Raw genomic sequence first — 19,425 nt, forward strand, 5'->3', positions numbered from 1 at the left:
TGTCTGTGTATCAGCTGCAGCCGGTCAGGGAACAGGCATCGCTAAGAGCCGTGGGTGGATGCACGAATCCCCCTGCCCCCGGACAGGATGTGCTGGAGCAGGGGATGCTCAGGACCAGGCTTGGCTGGAAGAAACCAGCAGGCACTAGGGGTGGGCTGGCAGTGGGGGGTTAACACACGGAGCACGCACTCCTCCGGCCATGCCTGACCCTGGACACGGAGGCTGCTCAGCACCAGCCGCCGGGGCCTGCTGCTAGGGGCACTGTACGGCTCGCCAGCTACCTCCTGAGGCAGGAGGCTGCACGTACTACAGCGGTGGTGCTGAAGAAAGTGTCCCGGGGCAGTGGCCCCCACCCCCAGCCTGGTGCACCCCTTCCCTTCCCAGTCTGCCCCATGCCAACCCGGGGCCCCCCTCCTAGCAAGCCACGCCTGGCTCGGCACAGCACGTTTCCCATCGCTTCCTGCTGGCACAGAAGTCGTCATTATTCCCATTTGTACTGACACTGCTTGCAGCTGGCCCTCGCCCACAACCTGGCGTGAGGGAAGGAGGGTGAGAGGTGGCCGGGGCCTCTGCACTGCACCAGGGCTGTACACATGGAGACCTCTGCAGCTGAAAAGGTCCCCAGACAGGCACCGGCACCAGCACGACCATGCTCAGCTCCCCTGCATCTGACAGCCCGGAGCAGACCCTGGGCAGCAGGCGTTGGACACGCTGCACTGCAGAGGACTGCTCCCCCCACCACGGGAGCATCTCCACGCCCCAGCCATGTGGGCCTTACCTTGAAAGGCACTGAAGACTTATAGGAGTCCGGCACCTCCCAGCTCAGCAGCACGGAGGTTTTCATCGCCGCGTTGACGCGGAAGTTCTTGGCAAACACTGAAACAAGAAACAACACCGCTGAGCCCTCGCACGCATGCAGGGAGGGAGCTGTGCGGCTGCAGGGCTGCAGGATACGTGTCCTGCCACGGCAGCCTGGGTCAGAGAGCTCGGCTGCAGTAGGAGAGAGGGGGAGGCAAGGAGAGGACAGCTCGGCAGCGTCTTTATGGAGTCTCCCGTGGAGTTTCCTTCTGACCGTACTCTCCAGCATCTGAGAGCGGCGGGTGCCGACCGAACTGCCACCCTCCTCTTTCCCCCTCCGCTCGGCCCTTTGCTGTGATCAAAGAGCAGCAGCTCCCAGGTGTGGGCTGTGCCAGTGATGCTACCTTGCAGGTCGGCACTGGAGCCAGCAAAGCTCCTTTCATGTGCAGATGAAACAGGGGAGCCGGCGTGTGAAATGACAAAGGCAATTACGTTACTGCCGAGGACTCCCCACCTCGTCCCCGGTGACGTCAGGGAAGCTCCCTGTGCTGAGCTGCTTTTGCTCTTGGAAACCCCGGGATTGGCAGCCACACTAGCCAGAGGGAGGGCGCCTTCCTGGGGTCAGGGTGTGCTGTGAGCCCTTACCTTGATCAACGGGCATGGTCCGGGACTGGATGCTGGGGCTGAGGGGTCCAGGCCCCTTGCTGGTGCGGGCCCTCACTTTGATGTCATAGGTGGTGTCGGGCTTCAGGTTGGTGAGGGTGATGTTGGTGTTCCTGGTGACATTGGTCAGGTCCTGCTGGCTGTTGATGTCTCTGTACACCACCGTGTAGCTGACGATGCGCCCGTTCCTCTCGGCCAGCACCGGGGGGTCCCAGGCCACCTCGGTGGTGGAGGTGGTGAGCCCCACCACGCGCAGGTTCTGTGGGAAGCCGCTGGGCACGTCCTCCGTGGTCGTGATCTCCTTCTCGAACTCCTCCCCCAGGCCTGCCCGGTTCTTGGCCGACAGCTTGAAGATGTAGGTGGCTCCCTTGTGTAGGTTGGTCACGGTGTAGTGATGGTCGTTCCTCCCGAAGTCGATCGTGTTCATCTTCTCCTCGTCCACCCGCTTGTACTGCAGCCGGTAGCCCAGCAGCTCCCCCACCATCTCCTTGGGCGGGTGCCACTGCATGAGCGCCGTGTTCATGGCCGTCGTGCTGATCATCATTGAGGGCTTGCCGGGGACTGAAACAGAAACACACGGTGACTTCCCACATGCAGAAGCAGGAGAAGACTGTGGGTGCAGGAGAACTGGCCTAACTCTGGCGTGCGCCTGGCTCATGTCGGGGCCCAAACCCAGGTGCTGATGGAAGCTGGACCCAGTCCATTTTTCAACCCCCTCCCCCAAATCCTACTGTCTAAGCAGGTGACCAACTAAGTGGTCAGCAGCACCACACACATCTGCGTCCTGGTCAGCACTGGCTCCAGGACCCCTTCAGGTGCCACACCAGTCCCAGGGATGCCTCTGCCCCTCTCCGGTCAGTGCCTGCCATGCGGATACGGACAGCCGCCGCCTCCGAACCACGACGACCTGTTTTGTGGCAGCCGCGTGGAAGCCCCCCCAGTGGCTTGCTGCTCCCTCAGGAAGCAGATGCTTTGCATCCCTGAACTGCGATTTCGCCACCTGCACAGGCAGCCCGTGGAGCCGGGTGGGCCGCTTGCAATCAGAGCGTATTTTGCTGTCACTGATGAGCTCGTTCACCAAGCGAATGCCGGTGTGATTGGCGAGCCACTCCCGGGCAATTGTGTTTGTGCTGCACACGCTCGGGGCTGCTGCCGTCCCAGGTTAGAGACCGGTGGCTTAAATTGATGCTTTAATAACGCGAGCCCCCTTCCACTTAGAGCGGGAACGTGTCATCGTCTCCAATCAGCTCCGGTTTGTACACAGATCAGCCGACAGGGAAGACATTTAGAAACAATGGCGCGGCGCGGTGATTGAGGAGGAAAAACAGGGAAGGCGCTGGGCAGCAGCACAGCCTGGATCCCTATCTTCACGTGGTATTTAAATGCTGCGACCTACTGGCACATGGAAAACGAGAACAGATTTGACAGCCTGTGGGCCCAATCCTGCCCTCGCTAGCCAACAGTGCCGCTCCCCGGCGGGCAAGGCAAGCCTGGCCGTTGTCTCCCCGTGGTGGGGGGGCCGCTCAAATTCAGCACGGCGTGCTGCATGCACATCGTGTCGTGGGGAGGTTTGCAGCAGGCACCTGTGCCACAGAGACATTTTGGAAGCTTCTCCTCTGATGGGCAGCGCATGCCACGGTGAGGCCAGAGGGAAGGGGCCGCAACAAGGCTGACCACAGAGGGTACCTCTGGAGCTACCCTGGCATCACAGGCAGCTAGAGGAGGCAGCAAAGGGCATCTGGGGTCAGCGTGTTGGGAGCCAGGATTTCTAGCTCGCACCAAACGCCCTCCTGCAATTAGGAGCGATACCTGCTGGTCTGAAACGCCGCAAAGCAATGACCTGTAGCCTGGAACTGGCGAGTGCAATGCTGACAAGATGCCACTGCCTAATTGGCACTAGCTCTGAGGGCCGAGGCAGCGCGCCTCCAGCAAGCCCACAAAGTGCATCCAAAGGTGAGGCGTCCCTGCCCCCAGCTGTCGTGGGCAGGCTCGTCCGATTGCAGGGGGGATTCCCTGGCTGGACTCGTCAGGATCCAGAGGCTGGACAGCGGGGTCTGCAGCACTGCCCGTGCCCAGGTTACAGATCTCCTGAGGCCGCAGGAGCAGCCCTCCTTGCTTACTGAGACATAGGCAGGAGCATTGCGTATTGGCTGGGTCCCCGCTGTAAACCTCCTTCTCAGATCAGAGCAGGCGCAGGAAACATGCCCGCCCCACACCCCAATCCAGCTTCTAGTGCATCAGAAAACTGTGCGGGGAAAGCACTGCATTTCACGGGGGATGAAGTGAGCTTGGCCGTGGGGCTGGTTCCCTGCTCCCGGCTCGCCGGGCTGCCTGGGGGAGCTCAGGCTGCAGGGCTCAGGACACTTCACTGGTACCCCCCGTGCCACATGATCCATGCGTTCCAGCCCCTAAAAGCCTGGGGTCCAGGCGTGTGGATCACGTGCATCCTTCCCCCTCCCCAGGAGCACGGATCCTTCTCAACACCTTCAACCACATCAGCTGCTGCTCAACGGGGCTGTCCCTGCTGTGCTCCCTCTGCCCCGGGCACCACGTGCTCACCTGCCCCCGTGGTCGTGATGACTTTGGGCTTGCTGCGTGCGCCATCCCCCTTGGTGGTGTAGGCTGCAACCGTGATGGAGTAGGTGGTCTCGGGCAGCAGGCCACTGATGATGGTTTCCTGTGGGTCCGTCCACGCAGCAAGCAGAAGGGAAGCAACAAGAAACACGCGCCGTTACCACACGGGATGCAGAAGGGAACACACGGACCACCATGTGTCGCACCCAGGCGGGCAGGCAACTCAACCCGTGCAGAGCTAGCAGGAGGGGGCAGCCCTCGTCAAGGAGCTCATTCACTCTCTGATACTGCATCTCAGAGCCTGGAGACCTGGTGCACGTAACCGAAATCCTCAGCAGCCTGCCGGCAGGGCTGACCTCCAGGGAAGAGGGGGGTGGGCAGGGAAGCGACCCCGGCACCCACCACCTCCCCTCAGCTCCTTGCCTCCTTTCTCCACCGCTCTGCCGCTTACAGCAGCTCAGGTTAAGAGGCGGTTTCTGTGCAACGCTGGACAGGCCTTGGGGGCAGTCCACCTCCGAGCAGGCCACATGAGGACAAGAGGATCACAACAAGCCGGAGCAAACGGCCAGGTCGGGAAGGCACCAGGGGACTCATTCTGGCATGATTAAAACTCGGCCTGAAGCCAAGCTGAGTGCTGCCGCTGGCCACGGGAGCTCACGTAGGGGCCGGGGGGTTGCTGGACTCCGAGATAAGGGGTGCGGGCGGATGGCGACCGGTGCCCCCCACGCTTCAGCTCTGCTGCAGCATCGCTGCCAGGGACGGCCATGGGCGCAGAGGCGAGGTGGCTCTCAGGGGAGGGGAGAGCAGCGCGGGGTGGTTTCGGCTCGGCTCAGCCTCCGGGCTGTGTAGCCCCCGGGGTGCCAAGCTGGGCACCTGGTACCTGCGGCGCTGGTGGTGTGCCCTGGAGGGGACGCTTGGCTGCCCAGAGCAGAGGGCATGCGTCCCGGGCGACAGGAGGGTGCGATCTCACCTCCGACTGCATGGCAAGACACTGAGCGGGACGGCCCCCTGCTCCTCTCCCGTGACAGCACAGCTGCAAGGGGCCCTGCCTCGGCCCGGAAAGCTGCCTGTGGCGTGGCCGCAAGGAACAGAGCTCAGGGGCCGTCCTGAGAAAGCCTGCCCCAGCCGGAGAGCCGCCCCCGGCACAGACCCAGCTCGGGTGGGCTGCAGCCTGTCTGCACCGTGCCGCAGCGCCGTCCGAGTGCTGCTCAGCCCCAGGCACCAGGCCACGTAGAGGCATCCTCCCTGGATGGAAACGAACCGGAGAAGGAGCCACAGCCGACCGGGCACAGGATGAGGAGGGTCTGGGTGCGATGGGGAGGGCCCGCAGGAGAGCTGTGTAATGGTTACCTCCTGGGACCGGGGGAGTCCTTGGAGCCAGGAAGGGACAAGGGGGGCCTGGGCATCATCGCCTTCCTGAACCGCTTGGCACCAGCACTGCTTGCCAGGGAGCCCACCCTGTGCCCTCACTTCACCCCAAAGCTACCCCCCTGCTGCCCGGGTGTAACCAGCAGCCCCGAAACAAATCAACAAGCCCCAGCAAGAATGACACCAAAATCACAGGGCGAGCGTGACTCCCGCTCCCCCGGCAGCACGCCAGGAAGGGGAGTGAGGGCAGGAGCAGGCGGGCGGCGGGGCATGGGGGCACACTCACACACGAACGGCAGGCTCTGAGCATCCTGGGAGGACCCAGCTCCTCCCCAGTCCATGCAGATGCATTCACACGCAAGGGTATGCACCGGGAGCCCAGCCAGCAAGCAGGGAGGAGGGGACGACAGAGGGGGGTGGACGGAGGGATGATTGCACCAGGTAAACAGAGGGCTGTCATCGCGGCGCCGCGCCTGCCTGGCCGAACGCCTCCTCTTGGCATGGAGGGAGAAGCCACCTGTGCCTGGAGGCTGGCGGCGGGGCATGTAATTGAATCGCTGACTCTAAAAAGGTCGTTTTCTAGTTTGTTCCTTCAAATTTATATTTCAAAATTACGTGGGAAAAATTGGATTTAACTGTTTAAATGAGATTGCTTTCTTATTACAGCCTTTGTTTGAGCCAAAGGTCACGGTTGAGAGCATGGGTTATTTTTCATGAGCAGGATCAATGAGGTTTAGAGATTATAGATCTAATTTTACCACATAACTAGCTGGCCAACGCCTGCAGAAAGCAGGCTGCACCTCCCGAGTTGATCACTTGAGTCTGCCTAAAATTGCATTGCAACAAGCTGGAAATACAGATTATAGAAAATGTCAATTGCTTTTCTGCATTTAGCAGCAATCTAAATGCCAATTTTCTCTGGATTTGCTGCCTGTGGAAGGCTTCACGATGTAACTCTCCGGCCTCATTAAGGGAGAGAAAGGGATGTTTTGACAGCACTATGTCTACAAAATTCACAAATCGATTTACCAAACCCCTCTGATCCAAACGGGAACACACACGAGTGGTACTTACGTGGTCCACGGAGTCCTCAGCCCTCCACTGATGGGGAGAAAGGGGAGAGGAGAGAAAAATGGAGACACAAGAGTTTTAAGGGACCGCTTCTAGGAAGGGGCTGACGATGACAAGAGCGCGGGTTAGCAGGGCCGGGCGTGGGGTTATCACGCGGACACACGAGGGATCCCTCCGCCTGGGCCGGGCCGAGGATGCAGCACAACCACCTGCATGCAGCCAGCCTGTGCAGAAGGGCTAGGAGCGCACACGCACGGGGGCCGGAGCTGCACGCACACGCACACCCACACCCCCCAACACCTGCGAGCTCTTCTCACGGGCTCTCCTGCTTTGCTGATGCCAGGCTTTGCTGTGGCAGCAGAGAGGGCAGCAGCAATGTAGACAAGGTCACCACCATCCTAGGCCGCTCGGCCCCGTTCTGTGCCTGGGGCTGCCAAGGGACCAGTCCTCCTTGTTGCGCCTGCCCTGGAAATGGAGTGGCAGCAACAGAGAGGGCTCGGGTCCAGAAACGCCCCAGCCCCCATCTCACTGGAAACCTAAGACGGCAGCAGACGAGATGGAGGAGCTGGTGTCAACTGAAACGCGGCTACGGTACAAGGGGCTTCTCCTTCCCCATCACCTGCCCAGGAGCACTTCAGCACCCGCAGCCACCCGAGCAGCTGCAAGCGGCGCCTAATCTGAGCTCCGAACCAGGTGTCGTGTGCTCACGGGAAGCCAGGGCAGGAGCGGCTGCTGTCAAGGGCCTCGTGCTGCATGGGAACAAGCACTGGGGAGGACTTCTCTCTCGCCAGGATCTAAACGTCCTCGCGGCCCCCGCCGCCCTGCCGAAGAGCAGCGAGCAGCACATGTACGCCATCCGTGCCCCCGCCTCCAACGATGCGCTAAGGAGGCTCCTGGGAGGCACGCGGGTTTCCAGTCGTCCCCGAGATCGGGTTCGGCTGCCAAGAGCGCATGGGGCACGGGAGCTTCAGCCAGGGCAAGTCTGCTACCGTCACGAGGCTTTCTGCCGACTGCTGATGGAGGGCACTGGCCGAACCCAGATTTTTCGGCCAGGGCGGTCAGTCCCTCCCCCCCGAGAGCATGGGTAAGCGGTCCCAGTCCCGGCTCCATTACAGACTCACGGTGGGAGCCCGAGCGAGCTGTCCGACGGGGCTGGGCGCTGCTGAGCTGAGCTAACCTTTGCAGAGGGCCAGGGACCTGGAGATGGCAGATGCCCCAGACGGGGTCAGTGATATTAAAAGCCACAAGATGCCTCTCGCAGACCCCTCCCCGAGGGGGTTCCTGCTGGCTGGATCCCTCCAGGCACTTCCTCAGCATTCAAATAAAATCAACGTTTATGCTGTTTTAGTCTACGCATCCCGGGAAAGCAGCCACTGGTGGGACAATGCCTCCTGGACTCCTCTTCTAGGTCCCACACTGAACGGCACTAACCTACTGCTGCAACTGTCCCCATAAACCATGACGGAGAAGCCAGGTCACCCCTGGAGAGCTCTGCAAAAGCAAAGTCCTGACCAAGGACGGTCGGCATCAGAGCCTAGGCGCCCTCTCCATGCTCAGTCCTCCTGCCAGTGCCCGGCCGCACCGAGCTGCTTGGCTGGACGAGGTCGATGGGACGATGGGACTGGCAGCCTTTTCTTTCAGGAGACCATGGTGCTGCGACCAGGCTGGGAAAGCATGTAGCCCCATCCTACACACGACGAGCTGGACCACGGAGAAGAGCCGCGGGGGCGGCATTCGGGAGAGCCTCCCCGGCTCAGCAGCCTGCCCGCTCCCACCTCCGTCAGGCTCGGAGCAGAGTTTGACCCCGGAGGCGCCGCGCGCGCTGCCCTCATCAGTGCAACGTCCTCCCCCTTCGGATCCGGGGGCATGGGAACCTTTCCATCTCAGCTGCAGAAACAGGTCTGAGGAGCCAGGCCTGGCTCAACCCTTCAAACTGAATTTATATCCATTACGGAAATATCACCGGCAGATAAAAAACATTTCCCTCCTAAACCAGCTCAATTGCTTCCTAAGTGCTTAAGGTTGCTGAGCAAGACAAATTGATCTCGGGACCCAGTTGCCGTAATGAAAAGGATTCAGCTGGTGCTGAGCGCCAGGCGAGGCAGTGCAGGCAGGCGCCGACGCTAACGGCGTGCATCTATGTCCGCAGCGGTGCCGTCACGACATTTCATCCTGCGCTCCCACGCGGCGCGGCGCAGACACGTCTCGCGAAGGGGACGGCAGCCTTCCCTGAGCACGGCGGCTCTGCCGGCAGTGCCGGCCCAGGCCCTTTGGAGCCAGCCCCAGCCGCGGGAGCTGGATTTGGGGCTTTCTTGGATTCTCCTCTCTTGCCCAGGACCGGAGCAGGGGAGCGGCCTCACTGCTCTGGAGCTTTGCCTCGCCTCTGGACCAGGCAAGTCAAGCCAGGAAATCAGGGGCTTTCTGGGAAGCATCACAAGAAACTTCTGCAAGCCACTCAATGGGTCCAAGAGGGAGCCTTCCTCCAAGTCCTCCTGATGCTGGGGTGGGCCCATGGCTCTTTTCCGTCCCCCAGCTCCCTGCCAGGCTTCCCAGCTCGCTACCGGCCCCAGGCACTTGCTGTTACCTCCCTCTGCCATTTCCGGGAGGCCAGGCAGGGTGTGCGCGGAGATGGTCTACGAGCGCTGGACACGGACCAGCCGGTTGTGAGACCTGCTCTTGGCCTCGCCGGCCCTGAAGATCTCTCTCGGGAGGGCGCGTGCTCCTGGTGCCGGCTGGCTCCTTCGGCTACGTCTGGAAAGGGGCCGAGGAAGCACTGCGCAGACCTGTGCTCCTGGAGCGCCAGCCGGCTCGGGGAGGCCCGGCAAGAGCCAGGCTGGAGGGATGCTGTGGCAGTGCACCGAGGAGGCAAGACATGCAAGCAGGCAAGGCTGGAAGCTGCCGAGAGATGGCCGGGCCATTGCCCAGGGCTTGGCAGAGTGCACCAAAGGCACACAGGTCCTCTGTAGGCCTCACAGCTCTTCTCTGGGTGAGAGGACGCAGGGTCACTCCCAGGACCGAGCATGGATGCCCATGGGAAGCAGCTGGAAAAAGGGTCCCACTCCCCCCGAACCAGCCTGTCCCATTAAACCACATCTTGGCTGGGCCCAAGCGCCCGCCTCAGGGCAAGCTCCGCACTTCCTTCACGCCAGGTGCCCCAAGACAGACGAGCTCTCCATCTCCTGCTGACCTGCCTGCCCCGTCGGCACCACCGCCCGCTGTCTCTGTCCCACCCTCAGAGGCTCTCGCACTCGTCCGAGGAGCCCGGGGCGCTCGGACATCGAGCTGAAAGAAACCACTCTTCTGCTTCCCCGTCTCCTCCGTCCTTCCCTGCATCGGTGCTCTCACGGCCGGCACCTCCCGGCTGCCCCAGACGGACGCCGGGCTGCGCCACGACGCTCAGCAAAGAGGAGGAGAGCTGTGCCCGGGCACTCGGCCGCCCCCACCCACCCCTGGCCTCAGCGGCCCTGTGGGTGACAACGCCGCAGCCGGCGGTGACAGGCCCCGCTCGGTGAAGACGCCGCGCCTGTCGCTGTGCCGGGTCTTCACGGGGCACGGACGCCGGCTCAGCCTGTCCGTCTGTCTGTCTGTCGGGGAGGTGAGGGTGCAGGCTGGAAACGGACTTCAGTCTGGCGAGAGCTGGCAGGGGTAATCAGTCACAGGCATCGCCCCGGCGGGAGACTCGCTGCAGGGCCTTCCTCCCAGTCAATTATCTTCCCTCGGCAGGAGGCTGGGCAAGAACACGCGGTCCGTCCGGCCCCGCGGCCCGGGCACCCCGCTCCGACGGGTCTGACAACCAGGCAGGCAGGTTATCTGAACCGCCAACATCTCCACTGCTCTTTACGTTTCCTTTCATCTTCATTTACTCCTGTATAGCTCTCATCTTCAAACAGCAAAAAGCCGTGAGTCAGCTCTCCTGCCGCTGTCTTTATAACATCTGCAGGCAGTTGATTATGTGGGACAAGCCTCCTCACACCCAGCTGATGCTCGGGGCCCAGCACCCGGGGAAGGGGTCCCTGCCCTGCTGGTGCGCCACGGAAAATTCCCTCTGACCCCCGATCTTCGTACGGTTTAATCCTGCCCCTTGGGCCGAGATGTGTCCCGCGCTGGTGCCGAGCAGGGCTGGCGTGCCCGCATGCACCCCGGCCTTCACGACGGGCGCTCTCCAGGGAACATCTCCGATGCTGCTTAAAGAAAACCCCGGGTGTGATGAGGCTGCTGGTGCCCTGCACAGACTCCCGGGCCCTCCGAGCTCGTCAGCTGCAGGCACGAGAGCGTCCTTGCGAGCAGGACCACGAGCACCTGCCTCCTCGCTGCTGGCGAGACGAGGTCCTCTCCTAATGACCTGGAGCCTTTCTGCCTTGGCACCACGGCTCCCACCACGGCGCTCTGCTTCTCGCCTTCACTTCCTTGCCGGTTTCAGTCCGGGTGTCGCCAAGATGGAGCCGCCGACAGGTGCCCCAGAGACGGCCGCAAACTCAGCTCCGCAGCCCAAGCCGGGATGCGCTGCAAGAGGCCAGGAGCCCGCTCAGCTGCCCGGCTTGGCCCCAGCTCTGACAAAGAGCACGCTCTCCCACGGGACGCCCCGACCCACATCAGCAAGACACGGGCGTGAGACCGGCTGGAGCGCTCGCGGGGCAGCTTACTCCGGCCTGCCCCGGGAGCGCCTCGTTAGCCCCCAGTGGCGCACGGCCTCAGGCTGCTTCTGTGGGAGATGCGGCCCCGGAAAGGCACTTCCCGGTCGACTCGCACGAATCAGCCCCTGGCCCCTCTCCCCCATCCGCGGGTTTTCCCCCATGTGCTCTGCTCCCTGCCGACACGCATAAAGGATTTACAGCGGCGTTCAGGAGAGGGATCGATTAATCGCTGCCGTGCTCCATCACGCCTTGGGCAGCGGCCCCCCGGCCAGCCTGGCATCGATCCCGCGGTGCTCCCGACGGCGGCACAGCGCAGGCTGCATTCACATGATGCTCTGGGCCCAGATCGGCGCGGGCTCGGGCCGCGTCAGACGAGGGAGCCCCGCTCCGAGCGGAGAGGCAGCGGGTCTGAGCTTCCCTGGGCCCCGGGGAAAACAGGGCGTGGGCGATTGCGGCTCCTTGCCCAGGCCGACCCGAAGCAGACTTGAGGCATGGGATGTGGTGGGGGGGACGGTGGCCCCGCATCTGCTCGGCTAGAAGCCATGGAGCTGGCACGCAGCACGAGGCAACCGCGAACGGGGGACTGGCCCCACAGACAAGTGGGTCCCACCCCCAGGCAGCCAGGGCTGCGTGGCTGCGTTTCAGGGCTGTGAGCCCGGGGGAAGCATCACCACCCGAGGGGGAACGTGGCAGCCTGCAGGCAGGGCCCAGCCCCATTGCGCCCAACACTGGGAGACATGTGGCTTGGGGGGGCACCCTGCACCAGGGCGGCCCGGCTGCCCCTCCAAGGGCGGCACCTCTCCTCAGCATCACCCCTTGCCCAGCGCTGCCAGCACACAGGAAAGGGAGCAGAGTCCTAGAGCTGCGGGCTGGCAGGGAGCTGCGGGGTCACATCCAGTCCAACTCCCCGAGGCAGGATCAGGCCCATCCAAACCAGCCCAGACAAGCCCCGTGTCTGAGCTCTGAGCGACACGACACAGTCACCCCTGACAGCCCTGGGCATCGCCCCCCACCCCTGCCCCCAGGAAAGCAGGGGGGCTGCGGCCGCCGATGTCCTGCTGCTGCAAAGAGGGTTTGCAGACAGAGGAAGGCAAACCCCCTCCCCAGTTCAGACCAGTCTGGGCAGGCGGGGAAATCCCTTCCTGCCCCAGTGCAGCGTTGGGCTGACCCTCCAGCCAGGACCCTGCGGGGGGAGGGGGGGGCAGCAGGAGCATTGGCACAGCCCAGTCCCATCCCCAGCCTGGGCTGCGGCAGCCCCCAGTGCCGCCGGGGGAGGCTTGCAACCCCCTGGAGCGCCGTCAGACAGCCTGGCAGGGTGTGTATTGAGCTGCAGGCAGCTCTGTGCATCCCCCCAGCAGGCAGGGGCCGGCCTGCGAGGAGTCCAACAAGGACACAAGCTCGCGCTTGCCTGGGCCTCTCCTCCCCGTGGGCGTGGGGCGGGAGCTTCCAGAGAGCCCCCACTTCTGTGGCCGAGGCAATCCTGCCCCAGGACCCTCGCTTCCAGCCCGCCAGCCCCTGCTGCAAAGGCAGGACGCCAGGAGGCTCATCCAGAAATCAACCCCCACCCTGAATGCACCCCCCAGCGGTACCTGCGCCTCCGATAACATGACGTCCTTGATGATCGGCTGCCCTCGCGGCTCATTGCTTTCCAGCTTCACGTAAGTCACCTGGTAGCCCCGGATCTGCCCGTGCTGCTTGTTGGACAGGGGCAGTTTCCAGCTGACCCGGATGGCCGTCGAATTCACGGACTCCACCTCCACCTTCCGCGGCGGGGCGCTGGGCACTAGGACACACGAGGCACAGACCGTGTGAACGGCGCCTGCCCCCGCATCTCCCGCTTCCTCCCCAACCCGCGGGGCCTGCTCCCGCCTGCGTTACCTCCCTGCTCCGGCCTGGGAAGTCCCGGGGCTGCCCTCGCCCTTTCCCAGCTGGATCTCCCCGGTGCCCACGCAGCTCCCGTTACGATACCCAGTGCAACATCTTGTGCAGAGCGCTTGCCTTCTCTGTGGGGCAGCTGCTTTCGGCAGGGGCCGCACATGGGGCCTGGAGCCGCACCCCATCACCACCCCGATTGTGGGCCTGCATGGCCACGGCGACCAGAGACGGGAAACGGGGAGGAAAGGCTCCCCCAAAGACAATAAACCCGAGCTCCAAGGGTGCGGTCGCTGAACGCCGCCCGATAACGGGGCTGTGGGGATGGTGACAGCTCTGGGTGGACTGCATTTCATGCACGGCTAGCTGAACACTTTTTGATAATGAAATGAAAAATTATGCTGCCCTGGAAATATCAATTCCTTGGCGAGGTGAGCCACGCTTAAAAATGTATTTATACCCTATTTACCATTTGGAAAAATTACATCCTTATTACTTTTCTGCTTCTGCATTGACGGTGACAAAAACGTCAATGTGAAGACATTAGTGCTTTCCGTGGCTCTCGGGAAGTGTCCTCTGACTGAACCGGCTGGGGGGGCCTTGGGTGGGCACGGCTGCGATGCACACGCCTGCCACGGCTCAAAGGTCACAGCCCCGGTCCCCGGGCCCACCAGGTCTTCCCTGGGCATACCAGGGGCTCGGAAAGCCCCGTGCACCCCAATCCTCAGCGCAGCAGGACAGCACGGCAATTAGATAATTAGGGACAGATCGCTGACAGGCAGGCGGGATGAATGCTGTTATTGCAATCAACTCGATGGGAAGAAACAGCTTCCCGGCAGGCAAGCACGATCTTTAAGCCTCAGGGCAATTCATTATTTTCCCTAGATGGCTTTCTTAATTGTAGCTAATTAAATAAAATGGAGAAAGGAGGGATGGGGCGTCTTGGCACTGCTTGGCCGGCTCAAGGTGCAAGGTTGGAGAGGGTTTGCGTGCTGAAGACTCCCGCCGTGACACGCTGCGTTGTCATCCAAACCACTCGTCTCTGTGACCTCGAGTGAGTCAAGGGGCTTCCCTGTCTGAGCGAGCCAGCCCCCTTCCTTCCTGCTCGGCCAGCCGCGCGCCTCAGCATGATCCTCCCTGGGAAACTAGAAAGCTGCCGAGACGCGCAAGCGCTCGCAGGTAGCATCGGCGCTGGCTGGGGCTGCGGGGGGAGGCTTCCAGGCAGGTATGAGCTTAAAAGGTGCTGAAGCTCTTGGAAAGCCTCGTCCCACCGGGCTCTCTAGGAATCCCAGCCCGCTGGAGCCAGGAAGGTGACCCCCACAATGAACGCCTGCGCCATACGCGCGGCGGGTGTGAGCAAGGAGCCGAGCTGAGGTGGAGGAGGGAAAGTTCAATTCATTTGCCTCTCACTCCGAGCTCTGCGTTTCACTTTCCTCCCTTACGGGGCTCTACCGCGCGCCCGCCTGCCGGAGCAATCCAAATCATTCCTGACAGCTCGACTGGGATGTCCAACCGCGGTGCCCTACAAGTAAATGGGAGAGCTGGCCACGACATTTCTGGGGTAGCAGCTTCCCCGAGGCGATGGCTCTGCTGAATGATTTGAAGCAAGTGGTACAGGCAGCAGGACACACAGATGAGTTCGCACGCCGGGGAAACCGCCAGCCAGTGCTTCCCAGCGCCAAGGAGGCACGAGGGACAACTGCAGACTGCCTGGGTCTGATCTGCCAGCCTGGCTGGGCACGGAGAGGGTCCCCTTCGGGCCCACCCGCCACTCCTCCTCACTCCCTCCCCCCAAAATGCGCAGCTCCGCGGTCAGCGCGAAGCCGCGGCGGTCCTGGCCGTCACGCTGAGCAGCGGCACATTCAAAGGGAAGGGGCTTAAGTCCCAGTGACATGACTGACAGTCTCACTAATACAAAGCAATTTTTCTCCGGCTGCCCCGGCCGGCGAAGCATCCCGCCCGTGCGATACGCTGACTCTTGAGCAGAACAGATTTATATAAGCTGCGGCCTGCCCGGGAGCCGGGGCGGGAAGCAGCTTCCAGCAATGCTTGCACGCCTCCGAGGGACTTAATTTCCTCTCTTTGATCTGCCATGTTTCAGGTCAGCAAGTCGAGTTTAAATCCCAGTCCTGCAATGCAGGGGAGCAGGCGCGTGTCCTCCCAGAGAGTGCCAGGCAGGCGCAGGCGACTGGCGCTGCCAGGGCCCAGGCAAGCGGCCGTGCCGGCCCCGAGGGCGCTCGGCAGAGATGCGGCAGGGCAAGCAGTGCAGCTCCTCGTCCGAAACGGGACGCTTCCCCCACCCGCCAGCAGCTGGCCCTGCGCTACGTGCGGGTCAGCGAGAAATGCTACCGGGCCGGGGGCATCCTCCTGCCGAGAGGGTCCTGGCACAGCAGGGAAGTGCCTGGCATCACCTACCGTCCTCGTCAGTGCGCACGTGCACGGGGAGGCTCTCCGGGCCGGGGCCCACATCGGTGTGAGCCCGCACCCACACCTTGTACTCGGTCCATTTCTCCAGGTCCGTGATCTCCCAGCTGGAGCGCTCCCGTCCAATGCCTTCCACCACGTGCTTGGCGCCGTCCTCTCCTTCCACCGCCTGGTACGCAATGGAGTACTGCGTGATCACCCCATTGCGGCTCTGGGCCGGCGGCGGCACCCAACTTACCCGGATGGTGGTGGAGCTGGTGCTTACACACTCGACCTCTTGGGGCGGGGCGGAGGGGGCTGGGGACAAATAAATGAAGGGGGTGGGGAGATGAGGGGAAATGAGTGGAAGGAGAAACCAAAATGGACGGGGCGCTCTTACCCAGCCGGCCGAGCACGTGGCCTCTGCCATGAAACGCAGCCTGAGCAACCCAGCCCTCCTAACCCAGCGCGGGGGCCGATCATCTCCGAGCACCCGACTGGCAGCACCGGCCTGTGCGTGGCGCTGGATGCCGTCCCACTGGTAGCCAACAGCAGCGCAGGGAGAAAGGGGGAAGAGAGAGACGGGGACAAGAGCAAAGAAGATGCTTCCAGCTGATTGCGAGAAAAGATGGGACCAGAAGGCAGGAGGGACAGAGGGGAAGATTCGTGCCCTGCGAGCAGCAAGGCCACGGGATGGGACGGGGAGGAACGTGGCGCCGGGCAGCTTGCAGGGAGTCAGGACCGAGCTGTGAAACGGGGGCAGGCAAGGCCTCTTCTCCTCCCCGGTGAAAATCTGCTGCTGCGAACCTGAGCCGCGACAGCGTGCACCGTACCGTCAGGGCGGTCCAGACCCCCGCGCAGGGGCTGACGCGGGCGGAGGGAGGGAACCGCGCCGGTCTCGGACCGTCCCCTGCCTGCTACCCTGGTGCTGCTGGGACGGAGCAAGGCCCGGGCCCTGCGAGGGGGGGACCGTGGGCATGGGGGACAGCCAGCCCGGTACCGTCTCTGCCAGGAGCTGCAGGCAGCGCCGGGGCCTGCGGCACGGGAGACGCGGCCTCGCTCTGGACTGGTCGCTGCTGGGGGGTCTCGGGGAGGAGGCATTTTCCTGGCTGAAGACACTGACTGGGGGGTGGGGGTGGCCCAACAGCCCCCTCCCTCATGGCCTGGGTCTCAGGAGTGGGGGGCCTGGCTCTTCTCCCTTGGTGTCGTGTCAATGAGACTTGGTTCGGGGCTGGAGGCCAAGAGGCCTCCAGCTCCCAGGGGGACCCTGCCTGGCGGGGGACGAGCCCGCCTCAGCTTACAGCATCCAAACCAGTGAGCGAGGGAGGACCCCCGGGTGCAGACGGACCTCGTGGTCCCAGAGCAGCAAGGTGTCCAGCGACTGGGCAGTGCCAGGCAGGGGCAGAGGTGAGGTGGACGGCAGTGACCGAGGGGCTGGGAAGGTGCAGGAGCAGAGATCACTTGATCCCGTCTGCCCTGTGTCTGTACGGGCCTGCTTCTGGCCTCTCCTCGCCTGGGGTCCCGGGCTGCGACAGCCGCTTCGCCCGCAGAGCCAAGCTGCTGGTAGCAAGGAGGACGGGGCACAGCAGCGAGGGAGCGACGCGGGGTAGGCAGGGCAGAGGCCAATTCCCAGATGCCGGGCAATGCCGGAGGCTGGGAAGTGGACGCAGGGCAGCCCGGGTGGAGCCGTCTCCATTGCACCCACTGGCAGAGGCTCCACGGATCTCAGCTGGGGCACAGCCTCCGCCGTGGCCCCGTGGCTGCCAGAGCCACAGGCTGCAAGAAGATTTTGGCAGTGGGGCTGCGGGCACGGAGCGGCCGGGGAGGGACGGGGCCCATCAGAGGTGGAGGAGAGAGAGGAAGCCAGCAGGGCAGAGGCAGAGAAGGAGCAGCCCGGGTCTGACAGAGCACCTGCGTCTTCCCCAGTTAGGGCCGGGGGTAGGGGGAGAAGAGTGGCTGCAGGAGAGGGAGAAGGGAGACGGCAGCGTGCAGAGGGGTGCCACAGGGCTGGGGGGAGCCCTGCCCTCGGCGCAGCCTGGCAGGACAGCCTGCTTTGGCCAGACACCTGAGCTGCACAGCGCTTGGTCCAGGGGGCTGCCTGGCAGGCGTCTCGGGGCCCCTTCCACCCCGGCGGCTGGCTGGGTAAGAGTCCCGCGGGCAGCGTGCAAAACAAGCTTAAAGGAAACAAAACAGACCTTGGACACGTGAGCAGGACCAACTGAAAATGGGCATGGCATGGAAATGTCCCCCCACCCGTGCTCCGGGCAGGCCAGGCCAGGCACACATGCACACACACCCGCAGGCACACACGCCGCCACACACCACGAGGCTCGGCTGGCTGCAGGCTACTTGCTCGCCCGTGGGCCTGGGCTGCAGCCCCCGGCGTCATTGCGCCGGAGCGCCGTGCCGGCTCACGCTGCTCTGGTCTGTGCGGGGCCAGCGCGATGGCTGCATGTCCTGGTCACCGCTCCCTGCGCTGGGGGCGCCCTGGGCAGCCGGGCGACGGAGGCGCGGTTCAACTGTGGCAGGGGAGGAGATGCGTTTTGGGGAGAGGGGCCTTAGGGGCGCTTCCTGCACCCACCTGCCATGCAGCAGGAAGCACCTTGAAAGCTCGGTGGCTGCACTGGCCTGTTCTGCCTCCTCTCTAATGGACCCGAACGATCACTTGAACTGGTCTCCTAATGAGCTTCTCCCCGGGCTGGGCTGACCCCATTCTGCGACGGCGGGCGGCGAGGCCCTGCAGAGTCCTCCGGACAGTGGGGCGGAGGGGGCGCTGCTGGGAAAGCCCAGCAGGCAACAGCAGGGCAATGCCCACCTGGCCGTGCGAACGATGCCTCGCGCCTTCCTCTCCTTCGGGTGGGCAGAAAGCCTCCCTACCGGCACATACAGACAGGATGCACCAGGGTGTCTCCTGAAGGAGACCTGCACTGTCCACACCACGGGCGCAATCTCCATCTGCACCTATGGAGCCAGGTGACCCTGCTACCTCCAGTGCGAAGCCGCCTCGGATCATGCTCATGGCTCAGCCACTGACATGGTGCCAATGCTGGGGCTCTCCCAGAGACAGCTCCTGTTTCTTGCTGTTAACGTGGGCGAGCGAGGAAAGGCCCAAGCCTTTGCTGGTGATGGAGAGTGCTGCCCAGCGCCACTGGGAACAAGGGTTAGGAGCCACTCGGGAACATGGAGGACATCCCCCACGGTCAAATATTCATAGTAGCTTGATCCAAGCCGCACTCAGTTTTTTCAGGTCCAATCTATTGCACCCAAACTAAGGTGTTGTTATCCTGAGCCTGTGCAGAAGAGGTCAGCGGGGCTCTGGCAATCGCTATGCTAATGGAGGGAGGGAAAACAGGGTGCCCGCACTTCCCTGGAAGAGACAGTCATCCTCCTCAGGAGCAGAGTTGCTCTGCTCTGCCCTTTCCCCACCCAGCACGGTCACAAAATCCCGGGCAGACGGCCTGAGTAGAAAGTCTCTTCCCCCTCTTTTTAATGCTCTTTGCATAACAGCGAACCCAGAAATCATTAGTGAAAACGAGCTTATCGCTGAGCCGTTTGATGGTCCTAATCTGCTTACGCGCAGCACTCTGAGCTGCCAATCACAGCCCCGAGCACCGCGATCACACGGGGCAGGGAGAGGATGAAAGTGATACTGCCGGGGTCACCTCATTATCTGGCCTCTCCATTCGCTCCGCGGCGGCGTCCCGAGAGCTGCAGCCGGGCAGCCGCCTCCTGCACTGGCACACGGCACCACTCACACATCCGCCACCCAGCAAGCACGGGGCGCCCTGCGGCCCAGGACCCCCCGCCAGCCCCAGCGTTGCAAGCAGTCCCACAGCAAAGGGGCAGCCGAAGCTACTGGGGGTGGTGGGGAAGGGGATGGCAAGGGGTGACGGTGTCCCGTGGCTTGGCAGGCCGGCGCATTCAGAGGCAGGAGAGGCTCCTCGCGCTGCTGGTGTCTGAGCTGGAGCCTGCCCTGTCTGAATGGCTCGGCCAGGTGCAAGCAACCTTGCAGAGACGCACGGGCCCACCCAGCCGCCCCCGG

General features: G+C 63.2%; 1 protein-coding gene across 8 annotated transcripts in view; it reads right to left on the reverse strand.

Moving 5' to 3' along the window:
• The window catches only part of PTPRF (protein tyrosine phosphatase, receptor type F), a 409,931-nt gene that overhangs the window by 49,784 nt on the left and 340,722 nt on the right, over positions 1-19,425 (reverse strand). For 2 of the 8 annotated variants that reach the window (XM_019501453.1, XM_019501454.1), the window contains exons 12-17: positions 15,396-15,701; positions 12,698-12,891; positions 6,478-6,504; positions 4,021-4,138; positions 1,444-2,022; positions 779-876 (exon numbers count right to left, since the gene is read on the reverse strand). In XM_019501453.1, the coding sequence (XP_019356998.1) occupies positions 779-876; positions 1,444-2,022; positions 4,021-4,138; positions 6,478-6,504; positions 12,698-12,891; positions 15,396-15,701 (1,322 nt within the window). The remainder of the gene's footprint in view (positions 1-778; positions 877-1,443; positions 2,023-4,020; positions 4,139-6,477; positions 6,505-12,697; positions 12,892-15,395; positions 15,702-19,425) is intronic. The other 6 variants (XM_019501457.1, XM_019501461.1, XM_019501455.1 and 3 more) reach the window with 3 other exon arrangements.

The sequence above is a fragment of the Gavialis gangeticus genome, unplaced genomic scaffold, assembly GCF_001723915.1.
Source record: "Gavialis gangeticus isolate Ggan-Ray unplaced genomic scaffold, GavGan_comp1, whole genome shotgun sequence".
Classification (NCBI taxonomy): domain Eukaryota; kingdom Metazoa; phylum Chordata; order Crocodylia; family Gavialidae; genus Gavialis; species Gavialis gangeticus.